We start from the raw sequence: 19,358 nt of genomic DNA on the forward strand, positions 1-19,358 counted from the left end.
CTCAGAGACGATCTTCGGCCACACGCCCCACGCAGCATCAGCACCAGCGCATCCTTTCTTTTCCTGAAGACGCGGTGAAAAGGACGAGGCCTTCGTGAGGACACAAACAAACAAACAAACAATCAGAGAAACAAACAAGCACTCGTGGATGTTGTTGTCGTCCCGAGGTCGGTCCTCGTGGTTCGTTATGTCTGTGAGTTTCCTGTCGTCATGGCCGCTACTGAACGCTGCTGCCTGCCGCCGCCGCTGCTCCTTCTCCTGTCGTCGCTGCTTCTGATCTCCTGCCTGGATGAGGCAGTGAGGGCGGCGGAGGGCGGCGGCCTGCCCTCCTCTGCGCCCGGGGACAATGGAGTCCTCGCGGCGGTCACGGAACCGACCTTCCCGGGACGATTCCCCAGCGCGTCGGCTTTGATAGAAGGTAAGAGTCATAGCCGTGTGTGTGTGTGTGTGTGTGTGTGTGTGAGCGTTTCCTTTCCTTATTACAGAGTGAATGGAGAAACAACTGCAACACACACACACACACGCACGCACACACGGACAGACCGAGAGAGAAAACACAGTCATGTTTGAATCAGCAGTGATGTGCATTTTAACGTCAAACTAGTCCTTATCACGCTAAATAATAATAAAACAAGACATTTAAACACAACAATCGGTGACACTCGATTGTGGTTTTAGGAACAGAAAGCAACGAAAACACATGTTAAACACGCAAACATGAGGGGAAACATTTTTATGAATCATAATCTGCTTGAGTCATGATGTGTTTGCTCATAATAGCGTGATACTTTTTTCATAATTATGACTTAGTAATGTGATACTGTCTAATAGTTATGACTGACTTTATCATAATTCTGACATCTTATCTCTTAATAATGTGATGCAATATCATAATTATAATGACTTATTATTATATATATGTGGCTGAAATGGATTTTCGAACAATGCTGTATTTCCACAGATCGATAACTTTATGTATATAAATAACCCTAACCCAAAAAACAGATAAGGCAAGATAGATCTAACAAATCTTTGTTATACTGAAAATGAAAAACAAAGGTTTGGACTTGTGTTGCACCAGTTTATTATGATAGGTTTACATACCATAATCTATATATAACCTAAAACTCTTGGCTGCTTCTGTCTTATCTGTTTTTCTGGGTTGGGGTTAGTATATTCCTGTCCCTGTGCTGTGACTGGGTTATTTTCAGCCACTGCTTGCCTCATCACTTTTTCATGGTGAGAGAAGTGGTCTGCAAACAGATGGAGCTCTCTCTCACACACACACACACACACACATATACAGAATGTCTGAAAAGATTAACAGATGACTATTAAATCTTCTCCCCAGATTCCCACTTTGTTCTGAAAGTCCTGGTGAGGGATCTGGTGACCCGTCAGCCGCTGCCGGGCGCGTCGGTGGACGTTTACATGAACCACACACTCAGGAGTTCGGTCCGAACGGGGTCCAAAGGCGAGGTTCTGCTCTGGGTGGCGTACAGTCCGGGCCTCAGTCTGACCCTGCTGGGCAACATGGAAGGCTACGTGCCCAGTCCGCTGCCCTGGAGCGCCACCAAACGGCCAAGTGAGTGAAATCCAAGCAAGGTTACATCCATTTGACTGCATTTTGATTGTGATAATGGCGTTTGGTCATGACATGAGCCTTTTGTTCCAGTTAGGAAGTCAATGCAGGTAACCGTGTCATCGTTTCCATCAAAATTCCATCCAGACTAAAACTCTGTGTGGGAGTTTTCAAACTAAACTAAACTAAAGACTGGTGTAAAAATATGAACCACAGGCATAATTAGAGCAGAATGAAGAAAACAAAGAAAACAAAGAAAACAAAGTAATTTGGATGTAGTCCAACTGTGAAAGGAAGCAAATGTGTAATGTATTTATAATAAAGTATTTTCTACTTTTTTTTATTGTGACCTATACATTGTTCTGTTTGAAAACGCTTTTATTTAGATTTTAGAATTCTGTGAAATATTGCCACAAATACCTGCGATACGATGGAAGGCCCCTGGTCTAAGATGATAGAAAACCAGTGTGTCGTGACATTGACATATGACTTTAACGGTGTAATTCCAATGTATGCATACAGAAATATACATTATTTAGCTAATTATTGTACAGATTTCTCCTCAATGTAATTAATCCTTTATTTCTCTCAATAAAATTCCTTGTATGTCGACACATACTTGGCAGTAAAAATGGAGTCAGATTATGATGAAGCAGTGAAAGCCTGAAGCCATTTGTGAGCACTAATTGACAGTTATTGCAGCTAATATATATACACACACACACATACAATTAAATTATTCATAGTCATTACATATTAATGCATCTGCCTGCAAAACACCAAACACGTCAGTCAGGTTTGCTCATAGCGGACTATGCTATGTTGCAAGCGTGCGCTCAAATGTAACCCAACCCAGAGGCCTGCAGTCGTTTTTATTACATTGATTGCGTCTAAAAGCAGCAGCGTGTGTTTTTCCCGAAGAGTCAAGGTGAAAAATATCGCTGCCTCTGCAAACTGTCTTTGTCCTGCTCTGAATCACATGCAGGGGGTGTCTCTTTAGCAACCCCCGATCTCATGTTGAGCATTAAAAAAAGGAAAGGGAAAGGTGGGGGGGTGGTTGAGCATCACAGATGATGCCCACACATCCTCCACAGAGATGTGGTGTTTTATTGCACAGGCTGGGCCAAAAAAAAAAACAAACAAAAAAAAAGGGCCGCTGCTCAGACGTGTTTTGTTTTTCAGTGAAAAGAGGAGCCTCCCTTTTGTGCCACTGAACCCTAAAAAGAGGTTTGCGGCAGTGCTGCCATCTGCTGGTTAAAGTGTAGTCCTACAACATAAACAACCGTCATCTCCATATAAAATGAGACATCTGATGATCAAATGACACATCCAACTACAGAGACACTACTTATTGCACCGGATGATAAAATATTAAACAGCATATTGGAGTTTAAGTTGTAGTTTTTAGTGAGAAACGTTCTCATATCTAAGCAGTAAAAAAAAAGCACTTGTGCAGCACTTGTGTTTGTTTTCTCACGTCTGCTTCTTCTCGTCGCCGCAGTTTTCTCCGCGGTGACGTTGCTGCTGCTCCCTCACAGTCAGGGCAACGTGTGGCTGTTTGACGACTCGGTGTTCATCACCAGGAAGCTCCCGGGTAAGAATGCACCGTTTACATTCATACACAAACACTGTCGAGGATGCCATGTTGGACGCCGTCAGAGTTCACTGCGCACTTTGAAATTGATAGACTGAATATACAGTGCCTATCATAAGTATTCACCCCCTTGGATGTTTGACCCTTTTATTGCTTTCATCAATCACTCATGGTCAATAAAATGTGGCTGTTTTTCACACCAAAATAGATTGGAGAAAACTCTTTAATGTCAAAGTGAAAACAGATTTCTCTAAAGTAATGCTAAGAAAAAGTAATTGTTGCATAATATTCACCCCCTTGAAGTCAGTATTTAGTAGACGCAGCTCTGAGCCTGTGTGGATAAGTCTCGATCAGTGTTGTCCATCTGCACACTGCAATTTTCGCTCCGTTGCCGCTCAAGCTCTGTCAGGTTGCGCGGGTATCGGGCACGAACAGCCCTTTTCAAGTCCAGCCACAAATTCTCTATAGGATCGAGGTCTGGGCTTTGCCTCGGCCACTCGAGAACATTTCCCTGGTTCTTTTTCAACCATTCCGCTTTGGATCACTGTCTTGCCGGAAAAGAAATCTTCTCCCAAGCCGTAGTTGTCTCGCAGACCGAATGAGATTGTCCTCCGGGATTTCGGTGTATTTCGCAGGATTCGTTCTGCCCTCTATCTCCACAAGCCTTCCGGGGCCGGCTGCTGAGAAACATCCCCACGGCATGTTTTTGGTGTCGCGCAGCGCAGCGTTAGGTTTCCGCCAAACATAACGTCTCGTCTGATGGGGGTCTCATCAGACCAAAGAATCTCGTTCCACTCGACCAAAGGCGTGTCTCCCGCATGCCTTTTGGCGAACTGTAGTCGAGATGTTTGACCGGTGAAGAACCCGGGCAGCAGTCGCTATCTGCACAGTCTCTCCCATGTCAGCGGCCGAAGCTTGTAACTCCTTCAGAGTAGTCGTAGGGGTCTCGGTGGCTTCTCTCACTAGTCTCCCACTTCAACGGTCACTCTGTTTTCAGAGGGCGGCCCGATCTAGGCCGATGCGCACACGTGCCATATTCCCTCCACTTCTTGACGATTGATTTCACCGGACTCCGGGGGACGTTTAACGCGTAGGAATTTTTTTTGGTATCCATCCCCTGAATAGTACTTTTCAATAACCCTTTCCCCGAGTCGCTTGGAGCGTTGTTCCGTCTTCGCGGTGTAACGGTAGCCAGGAATACTGATCGACCGGTCTGTGGACCCTTCAGACGCGGGTGTTTTATACCTCAGTCAGTTGAGACGCACCCACTCGGGTGATCTTCATTTCACTAATTGTGAGACTATTGGCACCAAATGGATGTACGTCTATTGATGTAGACCATGAAATTAAAAAGGGAGTGAATAATTATGCAAACAATTCTATTTCTGTATATATTTTTGTTTTGAAATCTGTTTAGACTTTGACATTGAAGAGTTTTTCCCAATCAATGTGTGTGTGAAAAAAGCCAAATTGTATTGACCGTGATTGATTTATGAAAGCAATAAAAGGGTCAAACATCCAAGGGGGTGAATACTTATGACAGGTACTGTAACTGACCTGGTGCTTTTCAATGTGTATGGCCAGAGTGGACATTATTCCAGACCTGTAGTCATCTGCAACTGTGATAAACATTCCCTTAATCCTATTGTAACGATCAAGTAGACAATGCAAATAGAAGAAAGTAAAATAAATAACACATGATAGTTATGAAGTATTATCAATGCTAGTTTTGAGTCAACTCTGCCGTCTCTCCGTTTTCCTGCCAAAATGGCGTTTCGGTTTTTGGCGCTCTATAGATTCAAACCACGGACCTTATATTCCAGTTCTTCTCAGTCACTTTGGTGTGTTTCTCACATCACTATTAACATTTGCACAGCAGTTGGTGTATTTGTCCAAACAATTAGTGCAACCTGCAAAACGTGGTGGATAACCTGCAAAAGCACGTGACTTGCTCAAAATGGATAGTCCATTCCTCAAAAGCAAGTATTCATGTCAATGAAGTGTTGACACCATTGTTTAGAACAAGATAGTCAAATGGCTTTGTCAAGTTGTCATTATGACTGTTTATTCTGTCAGTGTTTTCCAATACAAAGAAAAGGTCAGAACTCGGGGACACACTACTCGTATAGTACAGGACACTGAACACGTCCGTTTCCCATTTTTACCGTATATGCTCTTTGTGATCCTCCAGCATTGTGTAAAAGAAAAAGACATAAGAAACACCGTTTTGGAAGAGCTGTGCACAAATGTGAATAATCTAACAGTACGTATCGTAACAGACCATGGGCGAATCATTCTGGCACATCCAGACGTTCCCGTCTGTCTGGCCACATGTTGTCATCTACTGCGGCAAGGAAAGTATCTACCGGAGTGGCGAATCCACCCTCTGCCGCGATGTCGTCACACGCTGCGTCCACGGCCGCTAGCGGGGCCATCGTGGAGGCCGACAGAATTGGAGAACTAGTCGAACAATGAAGTATGTAATGACTCAAGCCACGAAATGAAGGCTATTAGTTTTATTGGGAACGACTATTCATCTACGCATCCGTGAGTGTAGTTCATTTTGACCGACACGTCATAAGCAAATGCTAATGTTGTAAAACAGCAGAGAGTAGTACGAAAGTAACTAATAGTTGTGAGAATTGTCATTGTGATCCAAGCGAATGAGAAAATCAGTGAAATAAATAGCTGTTGTCGTCTGGGTTCCTCCAGAAGGAAGTGAGTGAAAAAATCACTCTAATGTAACTACGTGAGAAGATGAGCTTGTTACGTCTTACTTTTCTAACGTAAATCAACGTTTCCCGGAGGGATGACGGTTGCTAGTGTCAGGTCGTCTTCACCGGAACGTGATGTCAGTTTATTATATTTAGTTGCCACATGGAGGAAACTAGATGTTAAAGCGATTGCCAAAACAAGAGTTCAGATTCCCGTTTGTTTTCACAGACAGTTCATTGCAGCCGAAGGTCAAATTCCCCAAGAACCTTCTCGCCATTTCGGAGAAGAGCAACATCTCCTCAGTGACGGCATACCTGACTGTGCCGCGGCACCATCTAGCGAAAGACTGTGCCAACTGCACTCAAGGAATCGTCAGCAACAAATCAGGTGAGGGTTAAAGCAGACGGCTCGTAGTCCCGACTGTCAGACGTCTTTATTTCTTCAGAGAGTCGGCATGTTTCTTTTACACCGGCAGCTTTCAGGAGCGTGGAGCTGAAGGCGGTGGCCGCCGCGTGCGTCCTGCTGTACTCGGGTGACGAGGAGCTGCGGGTGCGAGGTCCCATTCAAATCAGCCTTCCTCTGGGACGCGACACCCACCTACGCGCCTCCGATACCGTACCAGCCTGGGCCTTCAACCCCAACACCGGTAGGACCAAACTTCACACGTGACATCAGTACAGCGGCGAACCGCGAGCACTACAGCCGGGCCTTCACCTCAGCCGTCATCGGCGAGAGAAAAAATGAACGGCGAACGGAAAGCGTTAGACGACTGCAATTGTTTAATGAACGACGACAAGGACGTAAACAAATGGACCATAACGTCAATGACATTCCCAACGTTAACGTGATAAAAGTGGAGACCATTATGGGTGCATGGTAGAAATGAAATATACATACATAACATACTCGGCGCAAACCTGGCCCAAACCAGGCAATCTGGAAACCCCCAAGTTAGTACTTGACTGTCCGTTGCATCTCCTTTCGCTTTTATGTGACTTGTGGAGTTGGACTTGCATTTCGTAGAAGTTCAAGGTAGCCATAACACAGCGCTCTGTCAGCACTCTTGGGGCGGTTTTCTGCGGTCTGCAGTTAGACCTGCGCTGTCGGGAGTTGCCGAAGGCATGGGATGTTTTGTTTTTAGGCCAGCCACTTGAAATCAAAGTGCGATTGGATATGTATGTAGCACCCTCAAGGATTTAGCTTAGACACAATGTAGTTCCGGGGTTTATTCCTTACGATCTTGGCAACTCGTGAGAAGTGGTCCCAAAAAAAACGAACACAACAGAATACGTATTGAAACATAGCATTGTGAAATAATCAAACAATAAAATGGAAAGTCCACAAACGAACTTGGCCAAACCTCGTGAGGTGACATCCACGAGGGGCTAAATGTTGTTCCTTGCTCTGAATTCGATCTGTAGAAGTGCCAATCAAGGGTCGGGCGGAACCCAAAAATATGTACATAATTGTTCCGTCTGCCTTAACACTTAATAGCGCAAAAGTAAAGGAAAGAGAGATAGACTGTTGCAATTTATTTAATAGTCATATGTTTTGGTCCCGAATTGAATGAATGTAATGTAATGTCGAAGGTCCCGCGGTTCCCCACTGTGCCGGTGTGACCTAATAGTTGCTGTAATGTGAAGAATTTGACAATGTTGAATTTGTGAAATTCCATGTCAGGCGCCTGGGAGAACCAGGGCCTCGGAGTAGTGAGAAATGTGGGCGATGAACTGGTCTGGACGTACACCGCTTCCCATCTGGGCTTCTGGATCGCTGCGCCGTTGCCCCCTTTCAATGGTAAGATGTTCTGCAAATGCAGTTTGCATAACCGCACTAGACTGGCTTCATGTTGTCCTCATTTGCCCGCGTAGATTACCCGGGACGCGGAAGCGCAACGGATTTCCTGGCGTACCACACGTACCCGCTCATAGGAGTCCTGGGAGGAACGCTGGTGGTGGTCGTCGGGTGCCTGTCCGTGCTGCTGTGTCACTGCGGGTGAGCCGTTGAAAAGTGTTCATTATTGAAACGCTCGGTAGACAGCGCAGGCCTGGTCCGCGTGGCCGAGGTGCATTTAGGACTGTGCGGGTGTGTCCCAAGTGTCACTCGAGTAGGTGACTGTGACTGTGGAGGAGGGTGTGACTTTAGCCTGCAGTGTGTAGGTAGGGTTGAGTGCTGAGCAGTCGCAGGTGTGGAGTGGAATTGGCCAGGGGAGGGGGCGTGGCCAAGCCAGGTGCAAGCAAGCAGCCCCGACGAGGTGAGTATAAGGAGAAGGGCAGGCCCAGAGGCGGCAGCCGAAGCGGCGGACGAAGACAGGACAAAGACAGAGGAGTCATGTGGGAGTCGGGCTGGAGAGGGCCAGAGGGACACCCCTCTCACTCTCTCCCTCTCTCCTTCACTCTCACCACACAACAGCTCCTCGTTCTACTAGACATTTCAGTCATTGTCATCTCCAGTGCTAGTACGTGTCTCTCAAAAACAGGTGAGTGACTTCACAGTTGGCCTTACAAGTGTGGAGTGGAAATGTTAACGACTTCCGAGGCCTGTCATGTGGTGAGTGACTAAACAAGGCATGTTAATAAAGTGACACTTCAAGAGTACATGCTGGAAGTCCCTCTCCATACTTCCGTACACATTCTTTACTCAAGTCAATTAAACGTAACACATGTTTAGCTGGATTCACTACAGAGAACTCAAATACATTTAACATAGCTTTGCTAGCATAGCTGGCTAGCAAAGCCCACATGACTAGTGTTGAACTGACATTCCCGGCCGACAAGCACAAGACAAATTCAACTCTGACAGATTCCACATTTCTAAACCACAATGACAACCAGGTGAACGCCTCCGTCTATACTATGGGGGACTTCTCAAAGAGAACCCAGAGGTACGTTTCTTGCCGAGGACAAATGTTCTTCTTGAGCGAGCCTAATTCAACCACAGACAACACAAACACAATGAAATGGTCCAAGACAGACTGATTGAAGGCTGTTGGAACCAATTCAGATGGACACAGACCTGACACTGGAGGTAGCACTGATGCGTGGACAGTGTTCAAACAAAGACAGCAGAAAATGCAGGTGACAAGAAATGACTAAAACACCTATCACACACAGCCAGGTAACTCCAACACAAAGCAAACATCAGTGGCCAGCTACACAAATACAGGGTCGCTGCTCTCTGTGAACTCAACACAGCAGAGCCAGATTGGAGGGGGCGTGGCTTTCTTCAGCACAGTCAACTGTGTGATAATGAACCCTGGCTAATCGACCTTAAAGTGAATGACAACACAGCGGTATTCAACATACATACATACATACATACATACATACATACATACATACATACATACATACATACATACAGGGGCTGACACAACGGTGCTTTCGGAACATGTATTTCAGAAGGGGCACTTTCCAAAGCTAGAGAGAGCACATAAAGTGCCGCATGATCCTGATCAGACGCCCGTCGCAGTGACAGGAAGGTTCACGGCGACCGTAGGAACGCTCATTACCACTGGACTCAGTCAAGAGATTCAAAGGGCTAGGCAGGATGGAGGGAGAATATAGCATAGAGCTTGAAGCACATGCCAAACCATTCTCCATATCAGGCCCGCAAGAAATCCCACTGTTAAAAAAAAAAAAATCATGCACATGGAAGACGTGGGGGACATCTCAAGGGTTGAACAACCCACATATTCGTGCACTGAAACACTCACCATACCAAAGCCAAACAATGATGAGGCTTTGCAAGGTTTTGCTTTAACCGCCTCAGCAAAGACCATTCACCTGCTTCAAAGGAGAGCTGAGCTCACCGCCAGGGCTGGCGCTCTATAACACAAAAGCAGAGACGGTCGTCATTTCGACTGGGAGCTGTGCCGCTCCAGAGACAGGAGTGCCACCTCGAGCCAGTCGCATATAACTCAAAAGCACTCGCACACACTGACAAAAGGTACAATCGCATGGGCATGCAACCATTTCTCAGACTTCCCAGTGGGCAGCGTGTTCCGCCCGATAAAGGTCCACAAGCCTCTGGTTCCGTTACTGGGCTCCAAGAATCCGGATGACCTCGCGCCACGCGTTCAGAGATTCCGGATGACACTGATGGCTTTCCGCTACTCCGTCCCTCATGTGGCCAGCAACAACTTGGCCGCGGCAGACGTGCAGTCGAGGGGCGGCCGGAGCGAGAAGAGGAAGTCGACGTGATCGCGTCGACCCTCCCGGCTACTGAAAAGAGAACACATGAAATAAGGGAACGCCAAGTGAAAAGGCACTGTACAGTCCCTGACCTCAAGTGCCCCTCAAATATATGTCTAATTATTTTTTTTTTAACAAGACATGGCTAATTTTAATCCCAACAGCTTTTGAAGTCATATTTTTGTGCCAAATGAAACTCCTGAAAAGCATTCCAACGTTCACACCTTGGTAAAGCCCACCGACTAAAGTCTTGCCGCCTTGTCATATGATGCACCCAATCCTAGATTACAGCCTCACCTGCTATCAATAATCAATTAGTGGGTGTGTATAAAAAGAACCCCGTCACACCAGAACTTCACATCAACTGCAACTTGACCTCTGACAACATGCCTAAGATTCACCCTGAGAAACTGAGGTGGCTGACACCTTCAATGTGTCTCAGTGACAGACTGGAGATGTTTTTCACAAGCCCAGGTCCGGCAGACCCTGCAAGACAACTGCGTTTGTTGGCTCGAAAATCCAAGGCCGGCCCCTTTTCCACTGCGGCAGAGCTCCACGAGGCTGGTCACCTCAAGTCCCCGTGTCAACCACAACAGTTTGTTGAATTCTGTCTCGAAATGGCCTATCTGGTCAAATCAGTGCCCAGAAACCAGCACTAAACAAAAGGCAATTAATAAACCGCGTGGCATTTGTCAAGGCCCACGGCCTGCTAAAAAGATGGACACTGGAAAAGTGGCAGAAGGTGGATTTCTCAGATGAATCTTCGGTTCAATTACATCACATCCGCCGCAAATATTGCAGGACAACTACTGGAGCCCGCATAGATCCCAGATTCACCCAGAAAACAGTTACATTTGGTGTTGGAAAAATCATGGTCTGGGGTTACATCCAGTATGGGGTTGAGCGAGAGATTTGCAGGGTGGAAGGCGATATCAATAGCCTAAAATATCAAGTAGTATTAGCTACCTCTTACATTCCCAAACATAAAAGGGGTACAACTTTACAACAGGATGGTGCGCCATCGCCTACTTCCTACTCTAAGTCAAAACTCCTCAAGGCAAAGAAGATCAAGGTGCTCCAGGACTGGCCAGCCCAGTCGCCAGACATGAACGTCATTGAGCATGTCTGGGGTAGAATTACAGAGGACGCATGGAAGACGAAACCAAAATATCTTGATTAACTCTGGGAGGCGTGTAAGACTGCTTTCTTTGCTATTCCTGATGACTTCATCAATAAATTGAATGAATCATTGTCAAACCACATGAATGCAGTCCTTCAAGCTCATGGAAGTCATGCAAGATATTAAATATTGATCTCACAGCACCACTACTTAAGTCACTGATGTTATGCAGCATATTTTTGTATTTGAAATCAATTCTTTGTTTAATGTTCACATTACTCTCTGTAGGCGACAAAACTTTATTTTAGTATATTGAACATGATATAGGAGGGTTTTAGCTTTCATATGAGTCATTTCTAAAACCAATGGAATCATTCAAAGTTAAGTTATGAGCTATTTTTTCTACTAAATGGATAAGTGACAAGACTTCTGTTAGGGACTGTAATGACAGCTGGCCAGACAGGGCTTATCTACCGTACGTGCGTTTCGAGGGAGAGCCGTCGGTGGAGAACGGCTTACTACCGAAACGCTGTAGGCTACTTATTCCCAAGCTGCTACAGACGGACGTCCTTCGGAAACTGAACGCAGGACATCGAGGTGTAGCCAAGTGTCGCGAAAGACCCAAACAATCTGTCTGGTGGCCGGGACTGTGTACACAGCTTCAGAAAGTGGTCGAGGACTACGACACGTGTGCAAAAGAAAGAATCGACCCCACGTCGACAACTCCGTTAGCAACAGTGGAACATTGCAAGTCTATATTCGCCAGGCACGGCATACCGTCCGAGGTCACGACAGATAACCGAATGCGTCCGAATGCGTCGATGAGTTCGCACACACAACGTCCGGCCAGTTAAAGGCCTCCTCCAGAAATAAAAATGTCAATGGGACAGCAGCTCACTCTGTCATCTCTCGACCCAGGCAGGACTGACGTGACCAAACTCAGAGACGAGTAACGGAGGAAGAGACGGAGATTGAGCTGGAACTTCAACGAAAGACGCAGAGCCCAGCGCCTCACAAGACTGACACCGGGCGACTTTGTCTGGATAAAGGACACAAAGGAGAAGGGGACAGTGACGCGACAGACGGGAGCACCGATGTCACGCGTCGTTGATACTCCCGGAGGGATCCTGCGCCGCCAGTGGCACCGGAGGCACTGACCGTCCTACCAGAGCCAGTGAATCCAGATCGTGCAGAGCAGGCGACCCTGCAAGAGACAGACGACCTCCAGGATTTAGTGCCAAGTACAAGGAATTCTGGTTTTTTGCTGTTTCATTTAAGCAACTTTGAGGTGAACCAGGACTACTTCAAGGAGACACTTGAGGTGAGAGAGCGAGGTGGGAGAGGAGTTGGGTCTGGTGGACAGGTACAGCTGGGTGTCGTCCGCATAGCAGTGGAAGTGAATGTGGTGTTTAAGGAAGACCTAGCCAAGGAGGAGAAGGTAAATGATTAAGAGCAGGGGCCCCAGGACAGAACCTTGGGGCACACCGGTGGTGACGGGGACTGGATCAGATGACAATGATTTCAACTGAATGAAATGAGTGCGACCACAGAGGTGACATTTAAACCAGGTGAGGGGTGTGTGTGTGTGTGACAGATGGTGTCAAAGGCAACAGTCACATCAAAGATACGTCCTCTTCTAACCCAGAAGGCGGCGCGGGTTCAGAAATGTTGACATTTACGAGTTTCGTTGAGTGAACTCAACATGCTGCTGTGGATTCTGCATTACTCGCATTCATCCGGCACGAGTCAGCGTGGTTCTTTGAGTTAGAAATCACAAAGAAAAAAATATTGTAATCTTGACACTCGCGTCTGCAGAGCTGCGTGAGCGTCGCGTCAGACATTTTCTCCAGAATCAAGAGTCTTCTTTTCCCTGTGAAGACAATGTGAGAATACAATCAAAACCCTTTCTTTTTTCCCCCCCAATTCCACTAGCAGTTTTGAAATCTCACAAATTCAAAATTTTGACTTTTCTCATGCCGTTTTTTCTTTTTTTGGAAAAACGCAAAGCTTTCAATGGCCCTAATACTCTTCTGTGGTTTGACAATGTGAAAAAGTTACAATAAGATAAGCAGAATGAGACAGATGACACAAACTCCTCCCCCACGTGGACACTTACGTTACTACGCGAGACATGCAGAGCCGCGTTGCCGTCTTTGTCCGCCGTCGTCGTCACAGGAGTCTAACGGGGAGGCCGATGAGGCCAAGTGTCCGTCTGCAAATTCCTGTTCATGTTTCTTCTCGTAGATATTACATACCTCACATTCACTCACAGCACTGCCGTAATCTGTCCTCACTTATCCATTACAAGTAAAGAGCAATGCCTGGACTTCCTTGCGCTCACTGAGACTTGGATAACACCGTCCGACACGTCCACTCCTGCGGCTCTTTACCCACTGCCACGCTTCTCTTCGCAATCGTTTGAATTTCATGCTCTCTCGTCCAGTAAAACTAAACATTCTTGTCATCTACCGTCCACCGGGCCCATTAGGAAACTTCTTGGATGAACTAGATGTCCTCCCTTCAAACATCCCAAAAAATGGCCCACCACGTGTTCTTCTTGGCGACTTCAACATCCAGTCAGAGAAGTCATCCGATTTACTTCTTTTACTTTCCTGTCTTTCTCTCTCACTCGCTCGCTCGCTCCTTCTCCACTGACTCACAAAGCTGGCAACCATCTTGATCTCATTTTCACCAGAAACTGCTCCACCTCCGACCTCACTATAACTTGACTTCATGTCTCTGACTCTCTGGTTTTGAGAAAATCCCATTTGTAACTTGTATATTGATTTCTGCTAATAATGACATTTATAAAACTGAAAATGTTAGCACACGCATTCCTCTCTTTCCACAGTTACAGATGTTGGTCTCAATATTGCCTCCCTTCATCAACAGGTGGCAGTGTTTTTTTTTCAATCTAGCTAAAGTAACAATGCATGGATGGATTACAAGAACTGGATAGAGCACTGCCCCCTCATGGTGGCCAATTCACAATTCACAATTCACAGATGCAATTTTCAGTTTGAAAAAGTCATTATTTGTTTAAATCAATATACAAGTTACTAATGGGATTTCTTTTATTTGTGGATCTCAAAACAAATATTATTGGAACAAATTGAAGCCCATACTCTCCCGATCTGATGACCTCATCTCACCACATACTGCACTTGTCCCTCGCAACGTTTGCACTCTCTCTCTCTCCTTCAGCTGACTACTCCTCCCTCATGCGTCCTAACTCTGCCACAGACACCTTCCTCTCTACTCTGTCCTCCTCTCTTGACTCCCTCTGTCCTCACGGCGGGTTCGTACGTCCTCCCCAGCCCCGTGGTTGTCTGACTCGTGCGTGCGTGCTGGGAGAGCCACGATACGGGCAGCAGAAAGGAAATGGAGGAAATCAAAACACCCCGACGACCTGCTTTCCTACCGTTCACTTCTCTCCACCTTCACTGCCTACATCTACCAAACAATCTTTCTATTAGACTAAAATTCAATCCTCTCCACTCCCCCTCCTACCAATTCACTTTGTCAACTACTTCACAAAATAAGTAGTCTCAACCCCACCTCCTGATCTCACCACTCTACCAACCACTAATTTGTCTCCTTCTCGATCATCTTTCACCCATCACCTTGCTTCTGATCTTTTTCCTTTCACCTCACATCTGTATCATCTGGTTGCTTTCCCGACTCTCTCAAAAGAGGCCAGAGTGACCCCCCCTCCTTAAAAAACCCCACCCTCGACCCGTCTGAAGTGAATAACTACAGACCTGTCTCTCTTCTTCCTTCTCTTTCCTAAGTGTGGGGCGCGCCATCTTTAATCAACTCTCTTCCTACCTTCACCGGAACGACCTTCTCGATCCTCATCAGTCTGGTTTTAAGGCAGGTCACTCGACCGAAACTGCACTTCTCGCTGTCACTGAGCGACTCCACACTGCCAGGGCTGCCTCACTCTCCTCTGACCTTTCTGCAGCGTTTGACACAGTTAAACACCAGATCCTTACTTCCTCCCTTCGGGAACTACGTGTCTCGGGCTCTGCCCTTGCCCTGCTCTCGTCCTATCTTCAAAACCAAACGTACACAGTAACCTGGAGAGGATCTGTGTCGGAACCCTGTCCTCCAACTACTGGGGTCCCTCGGGGTTCTGTCCAGGGCCCTCCTCTTCTCTCTGTGCTCTTGGTCAGCTCCACAACACACATAACAGAACACATCTCCGCTTGTCTGACCCAAATCTCTCACAACTTCAGAAGGATACGTCCTCTTTTAACCCAGAAGGCGGCACAGGTTCTGGTCCAGGCTCTCAGTCATCCCACGCTTGGACTACTGCAAAAAAATTAATAGCACTTACTTGTACATCGCACTTTATAGTTTGGCTTACTTGAAGCACTTACTTACTTACTTCTAGCTCTTGTCGAATGCACTTTGGATCAAAACGTCTGCCTGACATGTATGACATGTAATGTAATGCTTTACTGTGCCAAACGTCATTTTTGTCGTATTTTGTCAGTGCTGCTGATCTTACAGTACAATACCATTTCCCCCTTCTTGCAGTGGTTCTCATCGGGAACGCGGGGGGAGGAGGAGGAGGAGGACGAGGAGAGAGTGCTTTTCCAAACTCACAGTTATGAAAAAAGACCAAACCACGTCCACCCACATGGAGGAGGGCTTGTTGTTCCAATCGGGTGAAAACAGTCTCGCTTCCTGCAGTGTCCAGTGCGAGCCGCTGTCCACGCCAAGGCACAAAGCCAACTACAACATCTACGTGGAAGAACCGGGAAGTCGCACCGCGGCTCCTCTGTACGAGAACATCTCTTCGGATCGCATCAAAGGCCTCCAGCCGCCGCCTCGCTACGTTAACAGTGACGAGGCCGAGCGGAACCGGGCCAACGTGAACGCCGACAGCTTCTTTCAAGATAAGCTGGTTCACATCTATAACCAACCAGTGGCCATTATTCAGGCTCCGGAGCTTTTCAGTGCTCAGGAGCAGCAATTGTCAGGCTGCAAGTCTGCCACTTTCCCACGCAACGGGTTGGAGTACGAGGCTCACTCTGAGCCGGCAAGTAAAGACAGCTACACCCAGACGTTGCCCAAAGTCCCTCACCACCACTCCCAAGGTGCAAGCGGCGCGCAGCAAACCGACCGAGACGGTCCGCAGCCTCTCGAGACTCCTCCCCAAGGACAAGGTGTAAACCCTGGTGTGTGGGGACGCTACAGTAACCTCCTGGAGTCCTCCGTCTCTGTGCCCGGGACTTTAAATGAGGCGGCTGGCGTGGAGGCCTTCGGCGGCGGACACGTGCCCGGCGAGCTGCAGGGGATTTCGGAGCGCACGCTACTCGAGCTGACCCGGGGAAAGTCCTCGTCGTCTCACTCCAGGGCCTGGTTTGTCTCCTTGGAAGGGAAGCCGGCCGCACAGGTTCGCCATTCCATCATCGAACTCCAAAGCCGCCACCGCCCGCCGAGCAGCAACGACACCAGCCTGGACTCGGGGGTGGACATGAACGAGCCTCAGCAGAGCATCCGCGAGACGGAGCGCGACAGGCCGTCGGTCAGGGCCGCCTTGCATCACCACAGCCGCGGGGGGAGATGCGGCGAGGAGCAGGACCTGAGCAGCAGCGAGAGCGGCACCACCGCTACCTGCACGCCGGAGGACCCTTCGCTGAGGAACATTTTAGACGGAAGCAGCGGAGCTATTCCCAATATTCCCGAGGAGCGAGACGGGATGGACACGTCCAGCGCACAGGAGGACAGCGAGTCGAGAGGTACGCCGCCTCCGCGCCGCCTGAGGAAGGTGAGGGAGAAGGGTAAGACTGAAAAGAGGAGTGCCAGGCACGTCCGAGAGGGGAGACCTCTGACCAAGCAAAGTTAGAGCGTGGTTTGTGATCGTGTACGTCCAGAAAAGCATTGTAATTTACCTTTAAATGTCTCCCGTTAGCCGTTCGACCCATATCGATCCTCATCGCATGGCGTCGGAAGTGCTGAGCAGCGGAAATTTGGTCTTGCCAAATTATGTAGGCATTGTTTTCGTTCAACGTTTGTGCAACTTTGCCAAAGAATGCATAAGCTCGAGCTTCAGTAGCCGTTTGTTGAACTCATTTTCTGCACCATGTTTTTCCTCACCATCCCAAATCTCGAGATCACCAGCGAGAGTCTTCACAGTGACATGTCCGTGTAAACGCGTCATCACAAAGTCCCCAGTTTGCAGGATGTACACAGATACAGGTCAGCCTGTAGTGCACTTATCCTCACCATAATGCCTGCTAGAAACAAAACAAGGTACAGACGTTTTCCTGCTTTGCCGTGCTGACGTCGTTTTCATCATCCTGACAGCTCTTTCAAAAGAAAAGAAGAAGATTGTAATTTGTGACATAAATCTGATTTTAGTGGAATAATTTAGCTTCAACTGCCTGTGAATTGACTCCAAGCTCTGGACACTGATGGAGTAAAACACTGTTGTACACTGTAAAGCTAAGCTGCCGTTTTATTACACCTGATATTCAAGGTTTTCATTTCTTTAAGAATGCACGATATTAAATGTCTGCGCTTGTGTACCAAAATAATTTGCAGTTTGTTACCATTGCCATATGAATGAATGGTTCATTTATTGTTTATTTTTTTGAAATGTAGGGGAAATGTGAGTTTGTCCTACTAATTGTAATTTCATGAGCATTACATTAAGATATGCTATAAAAATGACGTTAAAAACAAATTACTTTGAAACTAACACATTTTCACCACGACAAAACTCTGGTATCTGTAAAATTCAGCATTTTCCCGTGCTATGGTTTTTTCATGAAAACACGACACATCAGCAGTCGGTGCCTTGTAGATTCGCTTTTACCACCAGTTTTCCCTGAAATGCTGATGTTAAAATGATATTTACTTGCTGATCAGGTTGACTATGAGATGCATTTTGATATAAGATAATAACCTGAAAGAAGAATTGTGGTTTTTAAAGCATATTTCAAAAATAATGCCACATGACATTATGCTTCAGCAGCACGGACAGGAATGCTAGTTAAAAAAAGAATTTAAATACGCTCACGTCCTATACAGCATATTTTGATTTATTTGATGGTATGTTATTTTTATTTTATTCATTCAGTGTCATGACATTACCATGAAGCTTAGCTGTAAATGTGTTTGGTCTTGTACTTGTGTACTTTTAGCTAACATGGTTAGGAGGACATTGTTTTGCTTTGCCATATAAACATTCTGCTAGCATTAGCATTTACCACCATTCTGTAAAATACAACGCTGCTGGTCTTCTTAGCTGTAGAGTCTGACTCAAATATTCAACATTTTAAGTCAGTGTGTAAATATTACACCAAAAATATTACACCATTGCTCATTTGCATTAAAGTCGGGGGGATATGACGGTGACAAAACGCTTCCTTTAGCAATATTTAACAATTAAAACAAGTCTGCAGCAACAAAATAGCATATTTAGTCTTCCTTGGTGGTACTAATGTAAATTAACTTTGTCATATGTAAGCCTTGATTCCGTAGCCACATTCACACCACCTTTTTTTAAACAATTCAATTGTTTATTCCAACTTCAGCAGCAAGACTTTTTTCATTTTTGAAAAGCCAACTAACCCGACTGCCGCCGCCATTTCTACGTATTCTCACCGAATGTGTTTGTATTGATTTTGATGTGTTTCTATCGTGTGTTTCTCTCCTTTCCAGACACTCAAATATCTGGGTTTGTTTCTTTCTACCTTCTTGTGTTTACCTCCAATGTAAATGTAGTGTTATTAGTCTTTTTGTGCACTCATTTAATAAAACTACTTTATACCAGTTCACGTGTGGAAGCTTTTTCCGTAGTTTCGTAGTAAAAGGACTTTGATGAGCCCCTTTCACTTAACATCAAGTTATTTTTTGTCTGTTTTACTTAAGTTAAGTATTGTTTTTAGTGGCAGTCTGTTTTGTTTCAGCACTTGCTAATATGACCAATGGAGGCTTGTTGCGTTATCTGTTACTTGATACACTTTTACTTGAACATCTACCTACATTAGAAACAATGTCATTGGGATCAATGCCATCATGTTCAACACTATTATTTTCAGTTTCAGACACATGATTTTCGTTAGATTTCACCCATTTGTCATCATTGTTAGTAAATACATCCTTGCTAAACATTTTAGCCTTGAAGCAGGTTTCATT

The 19,358-nt window shown here is 46.2% G+C and overlaps 1 protein-coding gene across 1 annotated transcript; it reads left to right on the forward strand.

Moving 5' to 3' along the window:
• Positions 1–9: 9 nt before the first annotated feature.
• On the forward strand, positions 10–18,992 carry LOC122760315 (protein FAM171B). The gene is made up of 8 exons (XM_044015405.1): positions 10–418; positions 1,352–1,585; positions 3,084–3,176; positions 6,120–6,278; positions 6,367–6,537; positions 7,572–7,688; positions 7,763–7,886; positions 15,747–18,992. The coding sequence occupies exons 1-8, from the start codon at positions 211–213 to the stop codon at positions 17,059–17,061; spliced, it is 2,421 nt and encodes an 806-aa protein (XP_043871340.1). The 5' UTR covers positions 10–210; the 3' UTR covers positions 17,062–18,992.
• Positions 18,993–19,358: the final 366 nt, after the last annotated feature.

Source organism: Solea senegalensis, linkage group LG2 (genome assembly GCF_019176455.1).
Source record: "Solea senegalensis isolate Sse05_10M linkage group LG2, IFAPA_SoseM_1, whole genome shotgun sequence".
Classification (NCBI taxonomy): Eukaryota; Metazoa; Chordata; class Actinopteri; order Pleuronectiformes; family Soleidae; genus Solea; species Solea senegalensis.

What these genes read in the sequence shown, in the direction of transcription:
- LOC122760315 (XM_044015405.1), top strand. Translation starts at nt 211, where the DNA reads ATGGCCGCTACTGAACGCTGCTGCCTGCCGCCGCCGCTGCTCCTTCTC. An exon ending in GAGCGCCACCAAACGGCCAA is followed by an intron (nt 1,586 to 3,083) that starts GTGAGTGAAATC and finishes TCGTCGCCGCAG; the next exon opens with TTTTCTCCGCGGTGACGTTG. An exon ending in GGCCTTCAACCCCAACACCG is followed by an intron (nt 6,538 to 7,571) that starts GTAGGACCAAAC and finishes ATTCCATGTCAG; the next exon opens with GCGCCTGGGAGAACCAGGGC.